This window comes from Podarcis gaigeae (genome assembly GCF_964106915.1).
Source record: "Podarcis gaigeae genome assembly, chromosome: 2".
Classification (NCBI taxonomy): Eukaryota; Metazoa; Chordata; class Lepidosauria; order Squamata; family Lacertidae; genus Podarcis; species Podarcis gaigeae.
Genome location: NC_139679.1, coordinates 98,670,912 through 98,694,840, shown reverse-complemented (window position 1 = coordinate 98,694,840; position 23,929 = coordinate 98,670,912). Strand labels below are relative to the sequence as shown.

General features: G+C 43.5%; 1 protein-coding gene and 1 long non-coding RNA gene across 14 annotated transcripts in view; one reads left to right on the top strand and one right to left on the bottom strand.

Annotated features, from left to right (window-relative positions):
• FRMD4B (FERM domain containing 4B) overlaps positions 1-23,929 on the bottom strand; it is a 236,393-nt gene that overhangs the window by 5,428 nt on the left and 207,036 nt on the right. For 3 of the 12 annotated variants that reach the window (XR_014560473.1, XR_014560478.1, XM_083723362.1), the window contains 10 exons: positions 20,110-20,186; positions 17,807-17,945; positions 16,296-16,437; positions 14,598-14,731; positions 14,201-14,320; positions 11,330-11,558; positions 6,832-6,888; positions 3,356-3,503; positions 2,292-2,411; positions 423-1,228 (listed from right to left, as the gene is read on the bottom strand). Coding sequence is in view for 6 of the 12 variants with exons in the window: in XM_083723362.1 (XP_083579488.1) it covers positions 423-1,228; positions 2,292-2,411; positions 3,356-3,503; positions 6,832-6,888; positions 11,330-11,558; positions 14,201-14,320; positions 14,598-14,731; positions 16,296-16,437; positions 17,807-17,945; positions 20,110-20,186 (1,972 nt within the window). In the remaining 6 variants the exon portion in view is untranslated. Of the gene's footprint in view, positions 1-422; positions 1,229-2,291; positions 2,460-3,355; positions 3,507-6,831; positions 6,889-11,329; positions 11,559-14,200; positions 14,321-14,597; positions 14,732-16,295; positions 16,438-17,806; positions 17,946-20,109; positions 20,187-23,929 lie in introns of all 12 variants that reach the window. The other 9 variants (XR_014560474.1, XR_014560476.1, XM_083723361.1 and 6 more) reach the window with 5 other exon arrangements.
• The window catches only part of LOC310838269, a 62,970-nt gene that overhangs the window by 33,477 nt on the left and 5,564 nt on the right, over positions 1-23,929 (top strand). The window contains exon 3 of one of the 2 annotated variants that reach the window (XR_014560874.1): positions 14,018-14,190. The exons of the other annotated variant lie outside the window; for it this stretch is intronic. This is a non-coding gene — a long non-coding RNA (uncharacterized lncRNA). Of the gene's footprint in view, positions 1-14,017; positions 14,191-23,929 lie in introns of those variants that run through there. 2 annotated transcript variants of the gene reach the window in all.

Genomic DNA, 23,929 nt, shown 5'->3' with positions numbered 1-23,929 from the left:
TTCATATCCAGGTTTTTTTTAAATATCCCAATAGTTATTCCTGCTTCCAAAAGCTGATCAACTGGAGAATCATCCCCCCCCCCCCCGCAGCCTGTGCTGCTCATTGCACGAATCAACAGGGCAAGACTAGAAGCATTTGCTCCAGAGGCACCAGCAATCTGAATCTCTGGGCTTTATCTCTGCTCCCTGATCCAAAGCCCTGTAAATGTGCCAACGAGCACAGGGAGTTTTTATGTGAGCAGGCCTTCTTATTTACCGGAATGGAGGAGGCGTTCATTGTGTGTGAAGAAAGGAATTCAGTTTAGATATGGATGTGTTAAGTTGTTAGTCATTGGGACCCTGGTTGTGTCGGTACACCTCATACACCCACGAGCAAATGCTGGGCTCCAGCAGAGTTGCAGAGGCACAAAATGGGGAGTTACCTGAAGAGAAAGATGATGCGCGGCTGCTGGGACAACAGGGGACCTGCAGTCCAGCAAAGCCCAGGCTCCTCTGTGACCCTCTGTCGGTGTCAAAGCCTGCCTGCAGGCCATGAGCCTGGTCTTTGTGCCCAGAGGCACGCTGGTACCAGCCGCGAAGATGCTCTGCTACTAAGGCCTTGTGAATGTTTTTGGTGATGTGTTCAGATTTCACGGACGGCTTCCGCGGCAGGCGAAGGGTGGCGTACGGGTTGTGCGGCACTCTCTCCATCTCGTCCTCGTGGAAAGACCTGAAATCCCGATAGCGGCGCTCGTGTCCATAGTGCGCCGACGAACGGTAGGAAGGGTTAACCGTGTACTGGCCCTCTGTGCCATTTTCATACACGTAGCCGCTATTGTAATACACATCACACTCCGTGTAAGGGGCGTAGCCAGGAATGTAGCAGGTGACCGACGGCTGCTCCTGGCTTTTTGGGTAGCCGCCATTGCGGACGTCCTTCTGGGCAAGGTTTGGCATGCTTCCCGAATTCGCAGCAGAAATGTTCTGCTTCTTGGTCCATCTCCTGTTTCTTGTGCGGTTGTCCAGAGTCTGGGTTGTATAGCAGGGGCTTGGGGTTGAGGTCACATAGAATTCCGCACTGGACTGGCTGGTGTAGGAAGACCCATCATCTAGGATTTCTGTACTGCTGCTTCTCGGAGATTTTGAAAGGGTGAACACTGGCTTTTCGCTGGCAGTCTCAGACAGCAAGTTGGTTTGGGACTCTAAGCTGCCCCTCCGCTGCCTGCAGTGCTGGGGGGATACATCCGGCCTGAGAAAGCAGAAAATAGCCTTTGTTACAAACATGGCATGCAGTTCTATCCAACAAGTAGCATAGGGCAAAGCTACAATACTTTGAATTACAGGAAAGGTAGGCATTGTTTTTAAGTAAAAAAACCGTAAGAACAATGAAACAAGCTCTCTATGGAGGCTGTGACATCTTTTCCCATGAAGTTTTTCATGGGAAGTCTAGGCAGGAATCTAACAGGGATATAAAATATCACAAATGTAATGGGAGGTTGGAATACTTCATGTTCCATGGTTGCAGTCTACTCCACAAGAGTCTCGGGAGACAATGGAAGAGTGTAAACCTTGGAGAGTTACAGTGCCTGCTGCGGCTGTAGAGACTGACACAGTGTCACAGGGCCAACCAGTGTTTCCCAAACTTTTCAGTACTTCCTGCGACAACCTTTATCTGATTCAGAACATCTGTACTATTCAAACATTTGTTGCAAAAAAAGAAAAAAGAAAATGAAGGAAGATAAAGCAGCAAAGGAAGCTGAGCAACATTTGAGTTCCACTGAATAATTTCAAGCAAAGCTTGTAATTCCTTCAATTTCAAGGATACTTAAGAACGTCTAACATTCCTCTGGATAACATCCATCAGGTTAGGGAAATCTGGGGAAGCTCCCTCAGCCTTCAAGAGAGGTAGGAGCTTGGTTTACTGTTGTTGATTGAATGCAAATATATAGGGGACCAGCAATAACTTACTTCTAGGGGTAAGCAGCTTTTGGGAAATTTTAGGGAAGCTTTTAATGTTTAATAGGTTATTGTATTTTAATCTTCTATTGGAAGCCACCCAGAATGGCTGGAGAAACCCAGCCAGATGGGCGGGGTATAAATCATAAGTTGTTGTTGTTATTGTTATTGTTGTTGTTGTTATTAGCAATGCACCCAATGTCTCAAGCTTTCAAAGGAGTACTATGGCAGACGCACCCATGATTTTATCTATTATTTTATGATATGCCTCTTATCATAAAGAAAGATTATGGATGAGCTAATTCTTTTCTGTTGGAAATGCTTTCTGGGGGAAAGAAAGAAGAAAACCAGCTTACTGTAAATGAGTGCTACTATACGCATTGCGTGTGAGAACTGGTGTTGTGGGCATACTTCTTCCACCACGGTGCTGCCTCTCCACTGTTCTGTATGGGCTGCTGTGTGTTGACAAGGGGTCTCTGTGATTATAAATAGAGGAATCCGATATGTGGCCACCATCCCAATATCTTCAATAAAATGCAAAGCAGAACAGCATTCGCGTTACTCGGCGACAGATTGAAAGCGGAAGATTTGAAAAACACAGGAAAGATAGTATATAAAGCAAGCACAAAATTCACGCAGGAAAGCATCTTGCAGAATGGCTGGTATTTTGAGAGCTGCGAAAGTGGAACTTTTAAAAACGGGGAGGAAGAGAAAACGAAAATAAAAGCAGAGGTGAAACCAGTTAACTTAGCAGTCATGCTTTGTTGGGATGATGGTACAAGCTCACGGAATACTAAGATACAATCTCAAGTGACATAAAATGGATGAGGAGTGTAGAAGTTAGAAATAATGGTGAGGAGTTCACACAAGTGGTTCTACATGTGTATTGAGGATCTCCAGCTTTCTCATTCTCACTGAAGCTCCTTATGCTTCATTAGAAGGAGCTGGAGGTCACCTGGCTTTCTGTAGCAGCCTTTGAAGGGGCACAAAGGATTGCAGTGGTAAGAGAAGAGCTCAGAAAACCCTGGGGGTGGAGATGAAGGCTCTTGAGGTCCTACCTAGAGCCAATAACTTGTTAAGCTTTGCTTGCAAGTTCCACAAGTCCAGCCACTTTTTGTTTAACCTAGCTCCCCTACTGAATAATCTCAAATGTTCAGTGTTGCATGCAAACACAGAGAAATGTTTTCTTCAGTTTACGGATGAAAGGAAGTTCAGCCATGAGAAATCGCTCAACGACAACTGCCCCTCTCCCCACCCCCCAAAATTGTGTTGCAAGTCATTATGCATGCTTTGTTTTAAGAGGCAGAAAAGGTGATGGATGAGTAAATAAATAACAGCAGTATTTTAAAAATATCATCACCTCTGTAGAAAAACTAAGCAAATGTTACTGAAGTTTTTGGCCATGTCAGAAATTCTGTACCTGGAGTGCCTGGATTCAAGGAGTTGCCCATTCATGGAGGACTTCCTGAGATGGATTCTCTCCACCCCAAGGGATTTGGGTGGTGGAGATTTTGGAGAAAGTGGCACAGAGTTTATTCTTTGGCCTGGCACAGCAAGAGAATCGCTACCTGCTTAAAAAAAACAACAACACATGGTTTAAAAACTTGGAAGGATGAGGAAGGCATGTTGTGTGAATCCCTAGCAACCTTCACATCCTTAATTAGAAGAATCTCTCTCTCAGCCCTATCATTTTGCATGCTTTTCATTTTACAGAAAGTTAAATAATACAAAGGGAAAGAAGCAATACATAGTTGGAACAGGATTTAGTTGAATGTAAGGGCGAAGTCATGCACACTCCTGGCATATTTCATGAATTCATTTATTAAGATGTTAGCCTGCTAATGTCATATTTTCCTTAAAAAGGAAGACAGATTTATTACGCCTAAGCAAAATCCCAAGCCACAGGGTTGAACAATGTAGCATTTTAATACAATGCAGCAATGATAGAAACTCAGGTATGGGCTGATTTTTTAGTATTCAACAGTCATTCAGGTATTAAAGATTCATCCAGTCCTCTTTATAGATTTAGCAACTGAGTTTGCACAAAAGGCTGTTTCCTTAATAACTGTGATTGAGAACTGATGGAGTCTCAGAGTTATATACTCACAGGACTTCCTTATGTAATGCTAATCTAGGATAGTGATTGGGAGGTCAAATAGAACATCAGGAACATAGGAAATTCCATTATTGCAAGTCAGACTATTGGACAATCAAGCTCAGTATTGCCTACGGCGACAGACAGTACCAGCTCTCTAGAAGATTTTCCCAGGCTACTTGGAGATATTAGGGACTGAACTGGATTCCTGTTGAGTTACAGGACTTCCCTAGTACTCTGGACTTACTTTCTGTCACATTTTGACCTGTTATAGCAAAAACTTCCTGAGGTTTGAAAGAAGCACATTCAGACCACATGTTCGAAATATCTGTCCCACAAACATGTTTAAGCCCCCAAAACATTGGAATCAACTCAATTCCTGAGGCTGAATGGGATCAGTCTTGTATCTAATGAGACACCAGCAGACATTTCTTGTGCACACATTTGGAATTATACATTGAGATGTAAAGCAATAATCACAATCCTAGATAAACAAATTCATGGAACAAGCCCCATGAAGGAGGAGCAAAGTTTTCTATTTATATAGGTATATGCTTGGAACTCTATATCACTTTGGAAAGGGAATGGTTCATGCAGAGCAGCTGGTTGTGCTATTTCATGAAGAGACAGTTGCATTTTCATTCAGTCTCAAAGAGCATAACAGCTGTGACGAGTCAAGTGGGGATAGGGGGGCTGTGCAGGAGAGCTAGTTATCTCCCCACCTAAGATGGTCTATACATTTCTCCCAATTCCCAGAGTGGCTTAACAATCAACCTCTCTTCCCAGGGAACTCTGGGAATTGTAACTCTGTGAGGGGAATAACTTTCAGCACCTTTTCCAAACTACAGGTGCCAGGATTCTTTGGGTGAAGCCATGACTGTTTAAAGTGGCATGATACTGCTTCAAGAGAGCGAGAGCGAAAGCCAAGTCCTTAGTTGTGGCTTCCCAACTCTGGAGCACTCTCCCCTAGAGACTTCCTGACACTGTTGTCTTCACTCTTTTTTATTTGCCCAGGCTTTGAAGCTGCAGTGGAAGCTTTTTATTAGCTTTTCCTTATTTATTCTTTCACTGTCTACATCCTATCCATTGCTCTCCTTGTTGTTTGTGCGCCCCCCCCCCCGATATATATATATTTCTTTCATGGCTAGATCCCCAGGGAGCAAGCTTTTCTGAAAGTCTGGAGGGCACAGATCTCCTCCTCTTAAGTGGAAACATTTTTTATTATTATTAAAAAAGGCACTACAGTTTTATTAGCTGGACAATCTAAAACACTTGTGGGCAAACCAAGCGATCACTACCAGTTAATTCTATGCTACATCTGAAATCGGCATGAGCTCCAAGTGTGAACATTTTTGCATAGAAAAAAAGAAAAGCTGTGGACTATGTCCTCCTCCTGATGACTCAGAAGAAGCAAGATCAGATACGACAGTGTGTTAAAAAGGGAGTCATCTAGGTCATTCCATTATTGGCAGAACCACAGCCAATTGGGACTGGCCAATCAGAAAAGGCTTGCCGGATCAAAGCTACGGAACAATTCGCACTGTAGGAGTTTGAGCACTAAAGTTACAGGTTATCTGTCTAAGCAATAATGAATGGGAAGGGAAGGACGGAGGGTGTTTCTAGACAACTAATGACTAGATGAAGGAGTATGGCTAACCCTGCCTGTTGTCAGCTGGCAGGAAACACACAACCCAGATGTCATTATGGCAATTAAATAAATCATGGGAATCCTGAAAATATATATATATAAAAGGATAATAATCACTTGTTTGTGTGTTAAACGGGGAGCTATATTTCTCAAGGAGATTGACAGATTGTATTAGCACGCCAGATTTCTTCTTATTCTCAACAGATTAGCAGTTAAGTCCTTTTCAGAAATGGCTCAAGGTTAGCTCAGGATTGCCATAAACTTTGCTGTTCAGTGCAATGTTCACAGGATATCATGGGGCTCAATCTTAGGCAACAGTAATGGTGGCAGTGATAGAGGGAGGGGGGAAATGGGGTTGCCATACATCCAGAATTTCCTGGACATAGCTGGTATTCAGCCCTTGTAAAAAGCACCAGGGAGGAAAGCACTGAAATGTCTGGGAAAATCCGGACATATGGCAGCCCATGTTGGAAGTGTAGATTCTGGCAAATTTCATTAAAAATAGCCCCAAAAGTCTTCTTTTTGAGATTTTGCAAAAAATTTAAAAGCTCAACACCCCTAGATGACGTCCAAGTATGTGCATATTTGTAATTATTCTGCTGGACAGTGAATGTTATATTTATTGCAAGTGTTCAAGGTGGGGGTGTGGGGCAGAGATGAAATGGGCAAAAAAGCGTGTCTCTCTCTTTGCAATGGCAAAGTGGCCAGCTGGGAGTATCCCTCATGGGAGGGATAAACCAACTTCAGTAAAGTTTGCCTGCTGCCCGAGTCTTATGTGCTACGTACAGCCATTACCTTCCTGATTCTCTAGGTCAAGGATGGTGAGTCTGTGGTCCTCCAGATGTTGATAGTCTACAACTTCCACCATCCCTGACAGTTGATCATGCTGGCTGGGGCTGTTGGAGACCAACAACCATTGGTGGGGCACAGGTTCCCCACTCCTGTTCTTAAAGAAAAGGAGCATAGGCCCTCATGCTGTCTTTAGAAATAAGCCTGGCTTTTTTTAAGGCTCTCTACAATACATTCCAGTCGTGGGCTGTTGCAGGGGGAATAGCCAGTTCCCTAAGAATACACAGTGTAAAATTGGGGAGTTGGGACATTCCCAACTTTCCTGTGTTTTATCCGCTTGTGTTGAAAAGCAAAACCCACATACCATCTTCAAATGTTGTTGTGTCAGACAAAGAGCTGCTCTCAGAAGGGATGATTTCATCTAGGGGGGGAAAGAAAAGAAAAAAGCTTAAAAAAAGACAAATGTTGCAATCTGGAATATTAAACACAGAGCACAGTTGTTGGGTTCACTCACTCAGGTTTGTGTATATTTACAGGTTCTGATATAATGATCAACCAAATTACCAACGGGAGTACTAAGAACAAACATAAATACAGCCCCACAACTTAAAAACAACCAGGAAAAAATAGAATCCAGAACTGCCTTTTGATAGCAGGTGTGTTGGTTACTTCAGAAAAATCAGCATCTCTAGTGTAGTCAGAGAATCTAACTAGTCTCAGATTCTGTGAAGAATAATGCCAAACAAATCAGCTGTTGGCAATTTTTAAAATTCTTCTCTATATTACAATAGCGTCCATTGATGCTGGGCCACACGCATAACATTTGCTGCACTCTGCACAAATGTTCACCACTATGAAATGCACAGGAGTCATACCAGAGCCTTTTACCATCACCCAGGATGTGCCAGCAGACAGCCCAGCACAAGCAAGACCAACAAAACTGTGGATGTGGCTGCCAAATACATTTGCTCTATCCACAACTGTGTTTTCTGTTGAGCAGCTCCAGAAAGACACAGCTGCAACAGATTCATTGCTGAACCAGAAAGCTAATCGGCAAACTTTCCAAAAGAACTATTCACCTCTTTTTATACTGACAGATTTCAGAAGGATGAGGTGGCAACCAGCAGCCACACAAGCTGCTTGCAGAGTTTTTGGAAGAGCACTTGGCAGAAACTGATGGAGAACATTGCTGATCTCTTACAAGGCTAGCTAGTCATTGCCCACAATGAGAAAAGACAGGCAATGAACTTGAGAAATGGCAGACACTACCTGCTGTAGGCCAAGTTTTTTCTTTGTCTAGCAAATAGCATGATAAATAATAATGGTAAACAGACATTAATAAAATAATTGCAAAACAGAACTTAATAATAAAAAGTAGGTCATTTTTCAACATGGTAAGGCAGCCACGAGTGTCCCAAATTCTGCAATCCTTTTCTTTTGACACTCAAAATCAATCCTCTGGTTCCTCATGACTGTAGAGAAGTGCTGAAATACAACCAGGCTTGCTTCCTCTGTCTTCTTTCCATGAACTTCTATATACAAAGCTCTTTCTCTCTCCTCTCTCTCTATTATGTGTATTTTGTCTCCTTTAGCTTTTGGGCTTGATGCATCATTCTGTTCCCGTATCTTTGTTCAAAGCAGTCCTCAAAAAAACTTTCATCATCCTCACTTTGTTCTTTGAAGTAGGGAAGAATATTTTGTGATACCCAAGATCCCAATTCTAAGAGACATCTTATTTTCTTACAAACAACACTTCTAAGATAAGGGTATATATACTAAATACACCCTCTCTCACGTGTAAACACTGGGGGTCGCAATGGCAGCACCCAACCCATTCTAAACTAGCCTAGAAGGAACTTCCTGTCTTGCTACTTTTATTGAATCATAGGTCTCTTAAGTGCAAAGGCAAGCATCAGGATAATCTATAGTAATGGGCGCCAATTATTACTCTTTGTGTCATTATCATATCCCTTGATATTTCCCCCTTTACCCCAATGATAACAACACTGTGATTTTTGCATTCCTGAACATTTTGCAAGGAATTATTTTTCAGTGATCTCATGTTTAAACAATGGAGGTTGCAACTGCATTGCTTAGGCCACTTTAGCACAGAAGGGAGTTCCTAGTTTGTAATCACCATGTCATATCCTTTTATTAGTGTTTCCCCAAACACATCATGGTGATGGAAATTTCCAAAAGCGTTTTTCTTCTTCTCCATCTCTCCCCTTCCCACAATCCTATGTGACATTACATACAAAGGGTGAAGTACAAACTCTTAGCTTTAAAATCAGAGATGAGTGGATGCCAACAGCATGCCAGAAACCATACTGATGTCAGATAAGCAAGTTGTGCAGGTCTGCTGGGCAAATAACATGGTTCAGTTGCAAGTCTGTGTGAAACTGCTAGTCAACTACAGTGCAGAATACAGAAGGAACCGGCTTTCATTGGCAGGCAACTAACATTGAAACTGACCCATGGCTTGGCCCCCATGCCAATTGTCCAGCTTTTGCTCCCAGCAACTAGCACCTTTTAGGCTTTCTTTGGCTTGATTAAAGAGTCCATTTTGGTATCTGGCCATTTTCTCCCCATGAAGGTGTCATAATCACCATCACCCTAATCCTCTTAATCTTCACTTTGATAAACTGTACTAAATTGTACTCTTCATGCTCCTGCCTGATCCGGTTTGTTTCCCAACGCCCGAGTCATTTCAGGGAGCTCTCCTCTGTACATTTCAGTGTCATTTCAAAATGCAGGAACTACCTCTGGACCAACCACTCAGGCCCATGCATTTTCCTGCATTCATCCTCCCACGTGTCTGCCCAGCACATAGGTGTTGACGGCTAGGTGAAACAAATGGCTCTGCATCAGTTCCCAGGGCAGCCTGGGGTAATGTGCCTGAATGGAAGGGGCCATCAGGATGCCATCCATACTCAAACCAGGCCACTTTTGTTTCGTAGATAAAATAGTGCAAGTGTGCCTAAAGCAGCCGTGCCAAATTCCTCTCACCCCCACCCCATCCTGCTTCAGCAGCCTGCCATGCCCCATCCTATCAAAACAACAACAAACCAACCTATGGTCACGTAAAGCATACTCAATAAACACACGAGACGTAACTGACTGTGTTTAGATAAATAAGGTATACTATTCATGTATCAATTCATAAATTTCAGCGGAAGTAACTCATAAAGTTCAACAAACGAACAAAGACCCAGTGGATCAGATCATTCTCTAGTTAGTTCATGCATAAGGTCCATCCATGTAATGGTGTCTATTCCACCTGTCTGTTCATAAGGTCCAAACAATCCACATGAAAGGTAGTTACTGTCCCACAGAATCCTTTCACAGAGTCTAAGATAAGGATTTCTGGAATAATGGCCTTGTTTTGCCATCCTGGGCTTCATCAGTAGTTAAAGCTCATATGTGTTTGGACCTTATGAACAGACAGGTGGAATAGACACCATTACACGGATGGACCTCATGAATGAATTGACTAGAGAATGATCTGATCCACTGGGTCTTCTGCTTTGTTCGTTTGTTGAACTTTATGAGTTACTTCCGCTGAAATTTATGATTTGATACATGAATAGTATACCTTATTTATCTAAGAACATAGATGGTTACATCTCGTATGCCTCATCCTATGCCAGGAGGTTCAAGGGGCTGTAATAGAGTTTCCGAAGGAGACAGGAAATCCCCACTGCACAAGAAGCATTCCTCTTGCTTGTCTCTGCATCCAACCCATTACTGTCCTCTGTTGACTTCTTAAAATTTTCAGTTCATTGAAAGGCACACAGGTAATACAATACTGAAGTCACCTTATTATCTACAGGTAATAAAAGATGCCCTGCCAGCTACTCACAGCTACATGAACATACATGCAGTTGTAAAAATGGCTGCTGTGCGTAGAAATGACGGCATGGTGGCACATCAAAGGGAAGTAGCTATAGGGCTAGTTGGAACAACTTGGTTTGGAAACTGAAGAGGCCTAATTTGGACTTCTCAAAAGCCATATTTGGGACTCAGGAGCTTCTTTTTTTAAGAGCCCCTGGGCAGACGATGACTGCTGTGCATCATCTAGCCAGTATTTATTCACTCTGCTGTGCATTATACAACTGGCCCTAGATTGTCCCCTGTTCAGGGGGAGCAGCCTCCTCTAAAATCATCATTCCAGCTCTTAGAAAAAAGCAGTGTTTACAAGCACCTTACAATCCTCTTTCACAATGGGTCTCTTATATAGACACTGTCTCATTACAACGTTGTTACTTTACAAACTCTTAAAGACAACTGACATATAAAACTATGCACGCTTCATTCTTGCTATCTTGCTGGGAATTCACAACCAGACACCATCTACACACACACCCCTTCCCCTTGCTGCCAACCTACACGTCTTAAGACCTAGCTTTAATTATGTGCTTGATTCATAATGCGCCCAGCATTAGCCAAGAGATCACACAACAATTTCTGCTAAAATCAGCATCCGATACTCAACAGAACAAGGTACCACACTAGTTTCGGCTGGGAGATGCCGCCAGCCCTTCGACATACAGCAATTCGTTGGTTTGCGTTCTCCCTCGAACATGCCAGCGCTTGTGCTGCACTTTGAGACTCTGTTCCCTTTTAACCACATCTTACATAAAACACGGCAGTCAGATTACAGGTAAGCTCCAGACTTTGCTGAACGCAGAGGCTCTAGTTTCTGCTGGGCAGGACTGCATCTTTGCCTGCTCTTGGTATCAAAACCATGTTTTTCTTCCACAAGAGAAAAACATACCCAACAAAAAGTACTTGAAAAACAGATTCTCTCCCCCCCCCCCCACAACCTCCCCATCCTCATAAGAATGTTGTTAGATCTCTTTTACCTGGTAAGCTCAGGGTTGATTTCTGTGTAGGCTTCTTTCCACACTTGATCCTATACTCATTAATGGAATTTTCAATCTCCTGAAGCTTTTTCACTGCCTCTATGTACTCCTGTTTCCTCTTCTTCTTCACATTTTTGCATAGGTCTGGCTCACTGGAAAGTTTCTTCACAGCTTCCACCATCTTTTGCTGTATGAAAAAGTTGCTCTCCAGATTCTGCAGAGCTGGGTCCTACGGAGCCAAAGTAAAGTAAAATAAAATAGGGATTTCCCACTTTGGAACCTGAATTTAAGCCAAGTCTTTGGTCTTTTGAGGTTTGAACAACAACAAAAAATTGACTTCAGGATGTGCAACAAAGAATAGGGAGGGCTTGTAGACTCATCTGTACGTAGCACTGGGTGGCCTGATGTGGAAAGCCAGGGTATTTATAAAAGGCCAACATTTCACACCCGTTTTCAGAACATCTGCCAAAAGCTAAACACCAGACTCTCTCCATTGCCAGTAAAGCATTTGCATTGCTATGCTAAGGACAACCTGTTGCCAGGCTTCTCTACAAAAGGGTTAGCAAGGTGTAAACATCAATATAATGATGCCCATAATGCTGGAAGCTTTATTACTCAGTGTTTGTAAACAATTATGAAGAGACCAGATGAAAGGAGGCACACACATATAAACCCCAAAGCACTCCTTATTATTTATTAGACAATTATGATTCAAAAGCATTCATGTTCATATATACAAACAAGGACCTCGGTTTATGCTATCCTCACATAAGGGAAGGGGATCCTACTAACAGAGAGGTGTAAATAACCCATTAGCCACAAAAAAGTAAAAGCCAGCCAGCCTTCATGGCAAGTTACTGTTTGAAATACAGAAGGATAAGGTGAAAACCAGAATACGTGGCATCTTTCTCTAAAAGAGAAAATCTGCTTCTGGCTTCCACAAGTTCTCCAAACAACACATATTTGTGACTTTGGCAACAGTGTTCCCATATCTTATATAAGAAGCATCAATCTGAGGCAAACAAGTCGCAGAGAAGCTAAGCACTTGCCCCAGGCAGCCTCTGCAACCATCTCGCTATGCTATTATTGAGCATGGAACATGGGGGACCTAGTTGCCATTATCCCAGTCCTTCAACATAATCATAAATTGCATCATACATGCAATGAAAAGATTACTTTAGCTCTTTGTCAGAACTGCAAATGATTTGTCTCTCCCCCGCCCAATAAATGCTTGTCAACACAGGATGCACCTACAGACTGTCAGAATACTGTGGGAGGAATTCAAGAGCACACTGGAACTTTAGGCTTGCACATTTAACGTTTGCAAAGCGGTGGGGAAATGCATTGAAAAGTGTGGGAAGAGCAAATGATTAATGGGAAGACATGTAAACACCTCCATAAGCGAAAACAGGATGAATGCTCATTGTGTCATGTAACTGCCCCGAAAACAAATCAGAATGAATGCTTAGTAAAGTCTACCCACCATGCAAGCTTTGTGCAAGCAAATCGAGGATGAATGGTGAACAAACAGGAGGAACCCGTAGCCAGAGTGCCAAATCGCACTCTAGCTATGTCTTTCCCACCCAATCCATCAGTGATAGGGTAGGATAGCTTTAAGATTCTGTAGGTGAGGGGAGCAAAAGGGAATCCTTCCAAAGGGGGTAAACATTATAGCACAGGTGACACTCAACTGACGCAGGAGTTACGTTTCAGGGATTACACATAAAGTCAAAATCACGTATAGTCAAAACACTTTGAGTTCAATGGATTGCCAAAGTTATTTTTATATCTTTGGATTGCCAAAGTTATTTTTCCAAGGCACCCAACCCCTTTCTTATTTTTTAATATTCTTCTGCCAAGAGCGTAAAGCTGCACAAATTAAACGTGCGCAAGTAGTGAGTTACCTGTATTGTGAAGTGGGGGTAGCTGCGTGTGGCAACAGGGTTTGAAACCCCAAATTTGGAGCTTATTTTAGTGCTCCTAGCTTAGGAACTGCTCCCGATTACGCATTACAGGGGACGTTACGTGCATAAAGCAAGCATGCATGGTGAGTGCCAGTCTCTGAGTGTATCCTTAACAGAGTGCCAATTGGGTAAAACAAAAACCCATGCAACTTGCTTGGGCTTGGTTCCACTCTGCAGTCAAGTGTGAAGAGGGCTGTATTCCAGCATGTCAATGTCCCTATATCATTTCCTACATTAGCTCCGAGTTGGCACCATAATGGCATCTGGCAGCCAACAGAAATGGTTGCCTTTCAAATCCATGAGGAATATGTGGGAATCAAGGATTTTGCAAAGTAAATGTGAAACAACTTTGAAGGACAGACCAAGAGGTTCAGGTCAGAGCTACAGAAGTAGCAAGTGCAGAATTCGAGCCTCACCCTCCCTTATGGGGCAGGAACCCCCGCCCCCAAGTTATCAACTCCCTAGGAGAGGTGAAGTATGTGCGTTTTCCCAGCTTCCCAGGAGAGGTAAAATGAGTGCAGTTTCTCAACCACAATGTAATTTGGCAGAACAAAATCTATTAAGCACGCCCCTATGTGTTAAATGCTTTAGTGAAACTACTGGCCAAAATTCCCAGCAATTTAAATATTTAAATCTTTACTGAGGACAGATAGCTTTTAAAGCCATTATGCAAGGGCTGAATTCTGCACATAAATAATTAAGGGAGGCTTAATCTTTGTTTCAGAACATGTCTACACAGATTTCCAGCAATCGCCCTATCTGGGATTTCCCTTCACTGACCCAACGCAAACCAAAACCAAGAAGCTGTGAAGCCACTGTAAGACACGGCATCTGGGAGATGGTCCCAATGACACACGTTTTACAGCCTTGTAAAGTAAGTGAAACCTGCAACGGGGCTTGCACATACCTCCTCGCTGGGAAGCAGGTTGCCATCCAATTTGAAGGCTGTGCCTACACGCCTTCTGACCTGAGGTGGTTTCTCTCCTGTGCCCAGGGGGTATTCCTTTGGCATTTTCCCAGTGAGCTCCTATGGAGGGGAAGAAAAGCAGTATTAGGAAAAATGAGCATGGACATCATAGGAACCTGCCTCATGCACTCAGAGCGCTGGGTTCACCTAGCTCACTACTGATAACCCCGGCTGGCAGCTGTTCTCTGAAGTTTCAGGCAAGAGTTTTTCCTGGCCCTACCTGGGATATATTGGGGGTTGAACCTGGGACCTTCCGTATGCAAAGCAGAAGCCCTGCCCCTGAGCTACAAGCCCTGTCCTGGACCCACGCTAAAGAAAAGCAAGCAACAGGTCTCACCGCTTCCCGCAGGCAGATTTTCTTCAGTTCGTCAACTTTCTGCAAAAGCTTCTCCTGCAAAAGCTTTTCTTTCTTTTTCAGCTCCAAGATTTTCTCTTTCTTTTGCTCTTCGCTGGCCTCTGAATCTTGAGACCCTGTAAGATCCAGTGATTTGTAAACTCATTCCTCCTTTTGGACTTAAAGAGTTAGCTGCTGGGTGGGGTGGGGTGGGGTGGGGTGGATGGCTAACATCTTACATCTTTTCTTAGTTAAAGGTGGCCTTTTCAAAGTTGGACACAACAGAACTAGAGTTAAATTGAAGGGAAAACCTCTGTTGCCAGCCAAGATAGGCAAACATGCATCGAATCTACTTAAAATGGATTACTGTGCCAAAAAAAAGTGCACTTCAATTTGACCTTTTGAACCTTTCAATTAGAATCCTTCCAAGCAGATTTTCCATATTTGTTGCAGGATCTGTGGGTTGCACATAAATCAATAGAATCGCACAGAATTGTAACTGCAGAGTTGGAAAGAATACACCAAGGGTCATCTAGTCCAAACCTCTGCAATGCAGGAATCTCAACATGCGAGTCCCCCATCCAAACTGAAACCACACAGGACTCTGCTTAGCTTTGCAAATGTGCTAGCAGTTTTATTGCTGTACCACTAGGAGGAACTAATAATCAAACAACGCTTTAAAAATGTGCATGCAGGTGACGTCTGGTATGTACATGTTTTATAGAGAATTCATGGACAAAGTGGTGCAATCCTGCAAAGCTAGGCTTTTCATTTTGCACTGCAAATCCCAGAATATAGGGCAGCAAGCTGGCTGCTGCACCTAAGGGCAGAGTATGCTGAAGGAGAAGGGGACATACAGGAAGCCTCTGTAGGTCATTTGGGTGGGGCAGGAAGGAGAAGGTACTAACTATACCTGACTGCCCTGATATTGCCCTAGGTAAACCTGTGTTGCAGGAGTGGTGTTGACTACACCAGAAATTTTCAACCTTGGGCCTGCTGATGCTGTTGGACAACAACTCCCAGCATCCCAGCCCAGCTACTTGAGACAATGCTCAGGGATCATGGGAGTTGCTGTATTTCCAACGATGCCCGGGAACCCAAGATGGAAGAAAGCTGGTCTATACCAAGGCTTCCCCAACTGTGGAATGTGGACAACTAGCAGTCTGCAAGCTTCATTTGGGTGGACTGCAGCACACCAGTGAAGCACGCTTCTTACAGTTTGAATTCTGTAGAATTTGAATTGCAGGACAACAAAAGGGGCAGGGGAGAAAACAATCTACCTCCAGTGAGACCTGTTTTAGAGATCTCTTGCTTCCCTCACCATAAGTCTGTGCAGAAGGGGGGCTGCAGGGGATGAAAGACTATGACTATTATGACCGTGAAGGAACTAGGTTCCATAGGGCGGCATGTTAACAGCCAGAAATGAATCGTTTTAGGAAACTAGAGTTGTTTTATGCAGTGGGATATAAAAAGGGTGAGAGAAAATTGCCAAATCAGCACAAGCTCAGGGAAAAGAAAGGCTGACTTCCCTTGTTTCGATTGTGGTGTGTGTGTTGTAAAACAGCAATTGTGGATGCGTGATATAGTAGAATTTCACCCATGTTAAGGAAAGACATATTTTCCTTGTACTACATGTAACTGAGTTACATAATACAGACACCTAGACTCCAAACAGAAGACATTTGAAACAATATGTGTTACCTGAGGAGATTAGGCTACCATTGCTGGCCATAATAAGTTGACTCTTTGCTTCCAAAGTGGCTAATTTCGAAACCTTCGGTGTTCCCATCTCTGTTAAGTCCATTGCAATATCGTCCAAGCTTCGGGCTGAGGGGATTTTTGCCTAGAACAATTTAAACACACACACACACAAAAGTGAGTGATCGTGTACAATCAGCTTAGCCCTAGCGAAGACTCCAAACAAAAGGGAAATAGAAGATGGCCTTTTGCTCCACTCCAAGAGCTACATGCATGCTGTCTCACTATTTAACTTATGTCCTGGGCACTGATCACTAAAGCCAACTTGACTATCTATTAGAGGCTCAAAACGAACAGAAGGGAAAACAGGCAGTAAAAAATAAATAAATAAAAATGCCCCCTAGGCACAGGGCCCTCATATTTACGGGACTGCCTCTCCTGGTATGCCCCGCAGAGCACCTGAAGTTCCATGAATAACCATAGTTTAGAGGTCAGACTATCCTCTACCAGGGCCAGGGCCTTTTCAGTGATGGCTCTGACATGGTGGAATGCTCTGTCCCATAAGACTAGGGCCCTTCAGGATTTAACCTCCTTCTGTCGGGCCTGTAAGGCAGAGCTATTCCACCTGGCCTTTAATTTGAATTCAGCCCGATCTTTTATTTCCCTTCTCTTCCCTCTCCCTCCCCTTTTTGAAGATTACCCACTCTGGGACCCCACAGCTAATTCTCCCCTGGCCTCCTCGTAGGACTAATTCAGCCAGCTAGCCCTGGTGACTATCAAATGCTTATTAGATGGATTTTCCCCAAATTGATTTTTGAATTTTATTGTTATACATGTTTTTATACTGTGTTTTATGCTGCTTTTACAATTAAGTGTTTTAAATTTGTTGTTAGCCGCCCTGAGCCTGGTTTTCTGAACCGGGAAGGGCAGGGTATAAAGAAGAAGAAGAAGAAGAAGAAGAAGAAGAAGAAGAAGAAGAAGAAGAAGAAGAAGAAGAAGAAGAAGAAGAAGAATATAAGAAGAATATAAGAACAGAATAAGAGTTCTTAAGGGAAGGGCCATGGCTCAGTAGTAGAGTATCTGTCCTGAATGCAGAAGGTCCCAGGTTCAATCACCCCGACATCTCCACGTGGGACTGGGAGAGAACTCTTGTCTGCAAATCTAGAGAGCTGCTGCCAATCAGTGTTGACAATACTGAACTAGATGGACCATTGATTCTGACTCTGTATAAGGCAGTTTCCTATGATCCCAAGAGGCTTGCTGGATCAGACCAAAGATCTAGTCCAGCAACCGGCTTCTTACACAGACCAACCAGGTGCCTATCTCACCATCGGGACATGAGATGGAAGTATTTACAAATCAGAAGACAGTTGACTTTTTTGTGGTTAAGAAAATAGTGTTGTGGCCTCATTTGCAAGTCAGATATAATCTCTCTTGAGGTATTTTTTTTTTATGCAAAAGACAAACTATGCATTTTCAGCAACTAAACATTCCTTTGTCGACGGGTAACTTACTTTGCTTTGTTTCCTGTCCAAGTAAAACTGATGTTGACTGATTGCCATAACCCAGATGGATTTGATCAGAGAAGTGTTCGCATACCAGGTCTGTACTACGAGGCCGCTCTGTCCAAAAGTCCTCCGTGACACTGAAATTCTAAAAACATTTTTTTTAAAAAAAAGGCTACGTAAAGCGGTTTTTGCTGTTTCTTCAAAAATGAAGAAATAAAAGTTCAGATGAAGTCACACAACAACTCTGTTCTGGTGAGGATGACACCCTCCCCACAAATAATGAAATATCCTGTTTTCAGTTTGGGTGTTATCTGACCAAGTTCTCAAAAGCTAGTAAACCCATTGCCTGGGCTAAGCCAGGGGTTGCTGCTGCCCATTTGGGAATGGTAGGGTGGAAGGCAGGAAAGCCAAAAGTAGGTGGTAAAGGTAAGGGTAAAGGGACCCCTGCCCATTAGGTCCAGTCGTGGCCGACTCTGGGGTTGTGGTGCTCATCTCACTTTATTGGCCAAGGGAGCTGGCGTACAGCTTCTGGGTCATGTGGCCAGCATGACTAAGCTGCTTCTGATGAACCAGAGCAGCACACGGAAATGCCATTTACCGTCCCTTCGGACCAGTAAGTACCTATTTATCTACTAGCACTTTGACATGCTTTTGAACTGCTAGGTTGGCAGGAGCTGGGACCGAGAAATGGGAGCTCACCCCATTGCAGGGATTTGAACCGCCAACCTTCTGATCGGCAAGCCCTAGGCTCTGTGGTTTAACCCACAGCGCCGCAGCAAGAGTTAATGGCAGGTAGAGCCGGCTAATTCAAGTTTTGTCCCCATCCTCCCTATTGATCTCTACAAGGGTAACACTAAGGTGGGGGAAACCAATAGCCAGCACCACCACCTGGAGTTTATGCATGGATAAGTATTTGATCATGACACACACACACACACACACACACACACACACACCCATTATGCTCTGCAATCTGAAGTAGTATACTCCAGACTCAGGTTTGCCACCTCAGTGAGAAAAAGGTTTCTGTTACACCCAGGCTTTTTTACTTTCCTCTTTGTTAGAGAACTGAGTCACAAATGCAAAACCACTCCCGAGATGTACATGAAGCAGTCTGACCCCTCTCTTCCTCCTCCTCCTTCAGAGCATGCACAGATTATTTTTTAACCAGATCTTTGTCATCAGTCTACATAGGCAGTGTGCCAACAGCATGCCTGTCCAGCCTCTGCATAAAGGCAGAATTTTTATGAATGACAGCAACTCTCCCTTCTGCCCCACCCATTCCTTGCAGACCAGTGCTTGCTCCAAGAACCCAAGCAAGCCCAGCTGAGAATGATCTGGTCCATCCACCACTTCCACCAGGTCTCCAAAAAGCACACCAAGTCTGCTATGGGATGCCAGCTCCCATCAGCTCCAGCCAGCATGGCCGGTGGTCATGCTGATAAGTCTCATCCCAAGACATCTAAAAACATCTGGGAGGGCCACAGGTTCCCTATCCCTGCTCTAGAAAGACCTAACTAAATAAATGTATCCTCCTGTGGACATCTCAGGGAAGGATGTTTATCAATGCAACAGCAACATTACATCCTTCCCGGAGAGTAAGTCACACAAAACTCAATGCAACTTACTTTGGATTAGCCATGCATAGGGATGCACTCTTAAGCTTCCCTAACATACTCATCCCCTGCTCCCTGTGGTTTTTATGGTGTGACTGTGTAGACTTGGGATTTGTTAACTTCTGCAGTTCATATGAATTTTTGTGGTATAAACAATGAATGTTTTGTTGTTGTTGTTTTAAAAAAGCAACAACAGTCACAATTAAAGCATGTATTTCGTATTGTACTCTTAGGTTAATTTTAGATACAAGCAAGCAAGTGTGGCATCTTAGAAATATTGTGCCCAAACTATTGAGGCACAACTGCAACCACATACTAAACATCTCTCGTTTATTTACATAGAAGATTTGCAGCAGACATTTCCAGTGGATTCAGGCCTGTAGCGATTTCCCAGCAGGTTTTTACAGCGTGTGCCAGAATTTGTTTTATTTGTCCTATAAAACTGGTGCACGCAGCAACTTTTCATGAGGTGACCGAAACCCACTTGTGCTAAAAGGGAAAAGAAGGGTTGTGATATGTTCGCTTTGTGCCGCCAAAGAGATAAGTACTGCGGATGGCACAAGCAATGCAAGCTTGGCCATATATGCTGCGAAACATTAACTTGTGGTGTTCAATGCAATGGATTTAGGTCCCAGGGCTTCAGCTGCATGACAAACGAATGTTTTGGATATGGCCAACAAACACACTGCTTACCTACGGGGATCGTGAACCTCAACAGCAAATTTCTTCTCACGGAAATAAAGATTCTCCAGCTGTTTCCATTGGAATAACTGGAAGAGTGAGAGAAACAAAACAAGAAAGACAATTATTTAAGAGCCAGCCACATTATTAAGAATTATATTCCACAGAACTTTAATTTCAAAGAAACCCAAATTACAGCAGAGGATTAATTGTACGAAACAACAACTCACTATGCATTTGTAAGATTAAAAGGCGACATCATAATAAACAGTACGTAGCTAATTGCATTTTGCAAGTGTGTTTTAACTTCAGGTAGTGGCGTCTCTTACTTTCTTCTGCCATCCTCTGCTCATCCTCCAACCCAGAACCAATTCCGGGATTTATGTCTAACAAATACTGCTGTCTTGGGGAGGGTAACTAAAGGCATTCTTCATTTTGAGCCAAAGCAGACTTAATATAAACAACAAAAAGTAATTTCCCTTTCCCCCTCTGACCACCATATATCACTTCCCTATGGGTAAACCAATGTCCAAAGAGGCCTGATATGCTTTGGAGTGACACATCAGGTCAGTAGGAGTGGGAAGTGAACCCATCAGTTAAAAACCCCTGGTGTCAGAGGTCTGAAACCACAAGATTCCATGTCCTGCACAGGCTCATTTTTTAAAACTTCATTTCATGGACAGCATCCAAGAGATAGAGTGATGTGATTGCTCTCCCACAAGGTGTAGATGAAGTCCTTTTAAGGAAAACATGCTGGACAAAAGAGACAGACTGGGGATGTTGCCGGTGCACCACTATCCAGTAACTGATGGAGTTTGCCTTGAGATGGTTTCATAAAAGACGTAAGAGGGTAGGAAGAAGAACCTTGCTGGATCAGGCCAGTGGGCCACCAAGTCCAGTGTCCTGTTCTCCCAGTGCCCAATCAAATGCCTATAGGAAGCTCACAAGCTCTACACAGGCAGTGCACAAGCAGTACTTGCAATAATAAAAAAAAAGAACATGCATTAAGCAATCAGTGATGCTGCACTGACGCAGAAAACAAGAGGGGCAGAGGGGAGCAAAGGAAGGAGAGAAACCACCAAACGATACAGGACATGCACACAAAAACTGTCTGTCTTCTGCAGGCTCAGAAAGAAAAATTCAATGCATGTACAGAACAATTCTCTTTCTGTGCGCAACATTTCGCCCCCTCTGTACTTAGTGGAAACAAGGAATCACAGAGATTATCGTCTCGTTTGCCTTGGGGCAGTGAGTGTTGTGCACCTGTCTAGTTTTTTTTAATAAAAAAATCCATTATAGATTGATGAGCTAAAGAGGGATTGGCGAGCTCACCCTAACTGAGCCTCAGTTGGAAATGAAAGTGCAATCCATCTGCAGCATGCAATTCTCACAGACAACTTTGATAGCATGAAAAATTAAAAAAAGAGGTATGGGGGTGAGGGGGAAGAAATTAAGGAAGGCATTTAAGTTTCGCTTGGACTGTTTGTAAATAACAGAGCAAAATTATGATCTCTCCAGCCATGGTTTAACTCAAGTAGTGTGGTAAAATTAAACATGTTTGGAGACACCTAATGCCTTACTTGGACCATTCCCAGATGCATAGAAGTGGGGGAGCATGTAGACAAAAGTACGGAGTGTTACAACATGCAGATTCACCAAGCACACCACAATGACACAGTATGTGGGCCGCATACTCTGTGAAATGGGAGCTATCAATGGGAAACATTAGGCACCCGTGGGCTACGCAGATAACATTTCTATGGTTTGTGCTCAGTAAAGACATTCATTGCCTTCCTGTGCACACTTGCTTGGGAGCAGGTACCACTGGGCACAGTGGGACTTGCTTCTGAACAAGCATGCGCCGGATTGTGCTGCAAAGCCAGCTGTGGCTACATGCAGGCACAGCTAAATAAGCCACACTCAGTTAACTCAGTTAAACTTAAGAACACACACAGAGAGCCCTGCTGGGTAAGACCAAAAGCCTATCTAGTCCAATGTCTTGTCTCCCACAGTGGTCAATCCGCTATGTCTGAAAGCCCACAAGTAGGAAATGGGGACAACAGCAGTCTACCCACTCATCCCCACCCACTCAAACAGCAACAACAACAACAACCTGGAATCCAGAGGCTTCCTTGTGTCCAAGCATGAATTGCATAGGTCTCTTAAGCAGCTTCCTTTGAAGAGCCTCTGCTCATGCTTCAGTTTAGCCCAGCAGGCTTGATGCATGGGATATTAATAGTGTAAGAGATAAATCGCAGAATTGTAGAGTTGGAAGGGACCTTTGGGATCATCTAGCCTAACCCCTTGCAATGCAGGAGTATGCAGCTGTTCCATAGCAGGATCGAACTTGTGACCTTGGTGTTATCAGCAGCATGCTCTAACCAACTGAGCTGATACTAGAAAGCAAAGAAATCTTCCCCCCTCCCCCCTCAAATTTCACATGGCCTTGTGAACAGATGCTAAGCAGTGAGATTTCTAACTGTATCAAGGTAAAGGTAAAGGACCCCTGGACAGTTAAGTCTAGTCAAAGGTAACTATGGAACCTGGAATAAACAAATAAACCAACAGTATACCCTGGGATATGGTGACTAGTAGCGATTTCACTGCAAAGGGAGAGTGAAGAGTAACCTTGGGGAGAATTCAACATCCCTCCCACACACACACCCAAAAGGGGCATGTGAACTTTATCCTTACTCATATTGCCGATAGCGGCCCTGGAAGCAGTGCTGCTGACGCTGTGATTTGAATTAGTTTGGCACCCGGTGCTGGCAGCAGTGGCGATGCCTTGGGGGCCTCTTCGTGAAGCCTCAGACAACACAAGAGGTGTTGCGCAGCTCTTGAAAGCAGCTCCATGTGCCGCCTTTTCATGGGAACAGGAAGAAACAGGGGTGGAAGAATAGGGAACAAACGGGAAGAAGTAGGGCTTGCAGAGGGCGGAGAAAGAGGAAACTGGAGTGAGCATGTGAACAGGACATGGCAAGGAAGAGGCTGGTGTGTGGCAAGGAAGAGGACAGGAGTCTCCCCACGATCTTCCAAAAATGCCTCTCTTACCACAGTCAGAAGATTAGTGAATTATTAGGAACACAGGAAGCTGCTTTATACCAACTCAGGCCAATTGCTCATCTAATTCAGCATTATCTACACTGCAAGGCAGAAGCTACCCAGTATTTCAGTGGGGGGGGGGGGCGTCGTCTCAGGCCTACCAGGAGATGCCCAAGATTGAACCACTGATGCCAGAGGTGCTCTGCCACTGGATAAAATATAAAGACTTATTGGAAAATAAGACCCCAAGGTGGTTATCACCAATGGAAGCTAAGGCCCGGAAAAGACTCAATATGGAGGCCAAATGGCCGAAATATTGGGAAATAATAGAAAAAGACGGAGATAATTGGAGGTTGCAGAGTTTGGAGAAACTAAAAGATAAAGTGCGAGATTGGTTACATTACGCTCAGATCAAAGAGGTTTTCAAGATGGATAAAAAGATAGGATTCCAGGTGGAAAAATCAAAGTTAGAAACGGAATTGTTAGAACCTAAGACTAAGGTACTTTCAAGAATGTATAATTTGCTGCTAAAATGGAATACACAAGATGAAACGGTTAAATCGGCTATGATAAAATGGGCACAGGACATTGGGTACAATATCATGTTTGCTGACTGGGAAAGGTTATGGACCACCGGGTTGAAATTCACGGCATGTAATGCCTTGAAAGAAAATATTATGAAAATGATATATAGGTGGTACATGACCCCAGTTAAGCTTGCAAAAAAATACCATTTGTCTGATAATAAATGTTGGAAATGTAAAGAAACTGAAGGAACGTTCTTTCACCT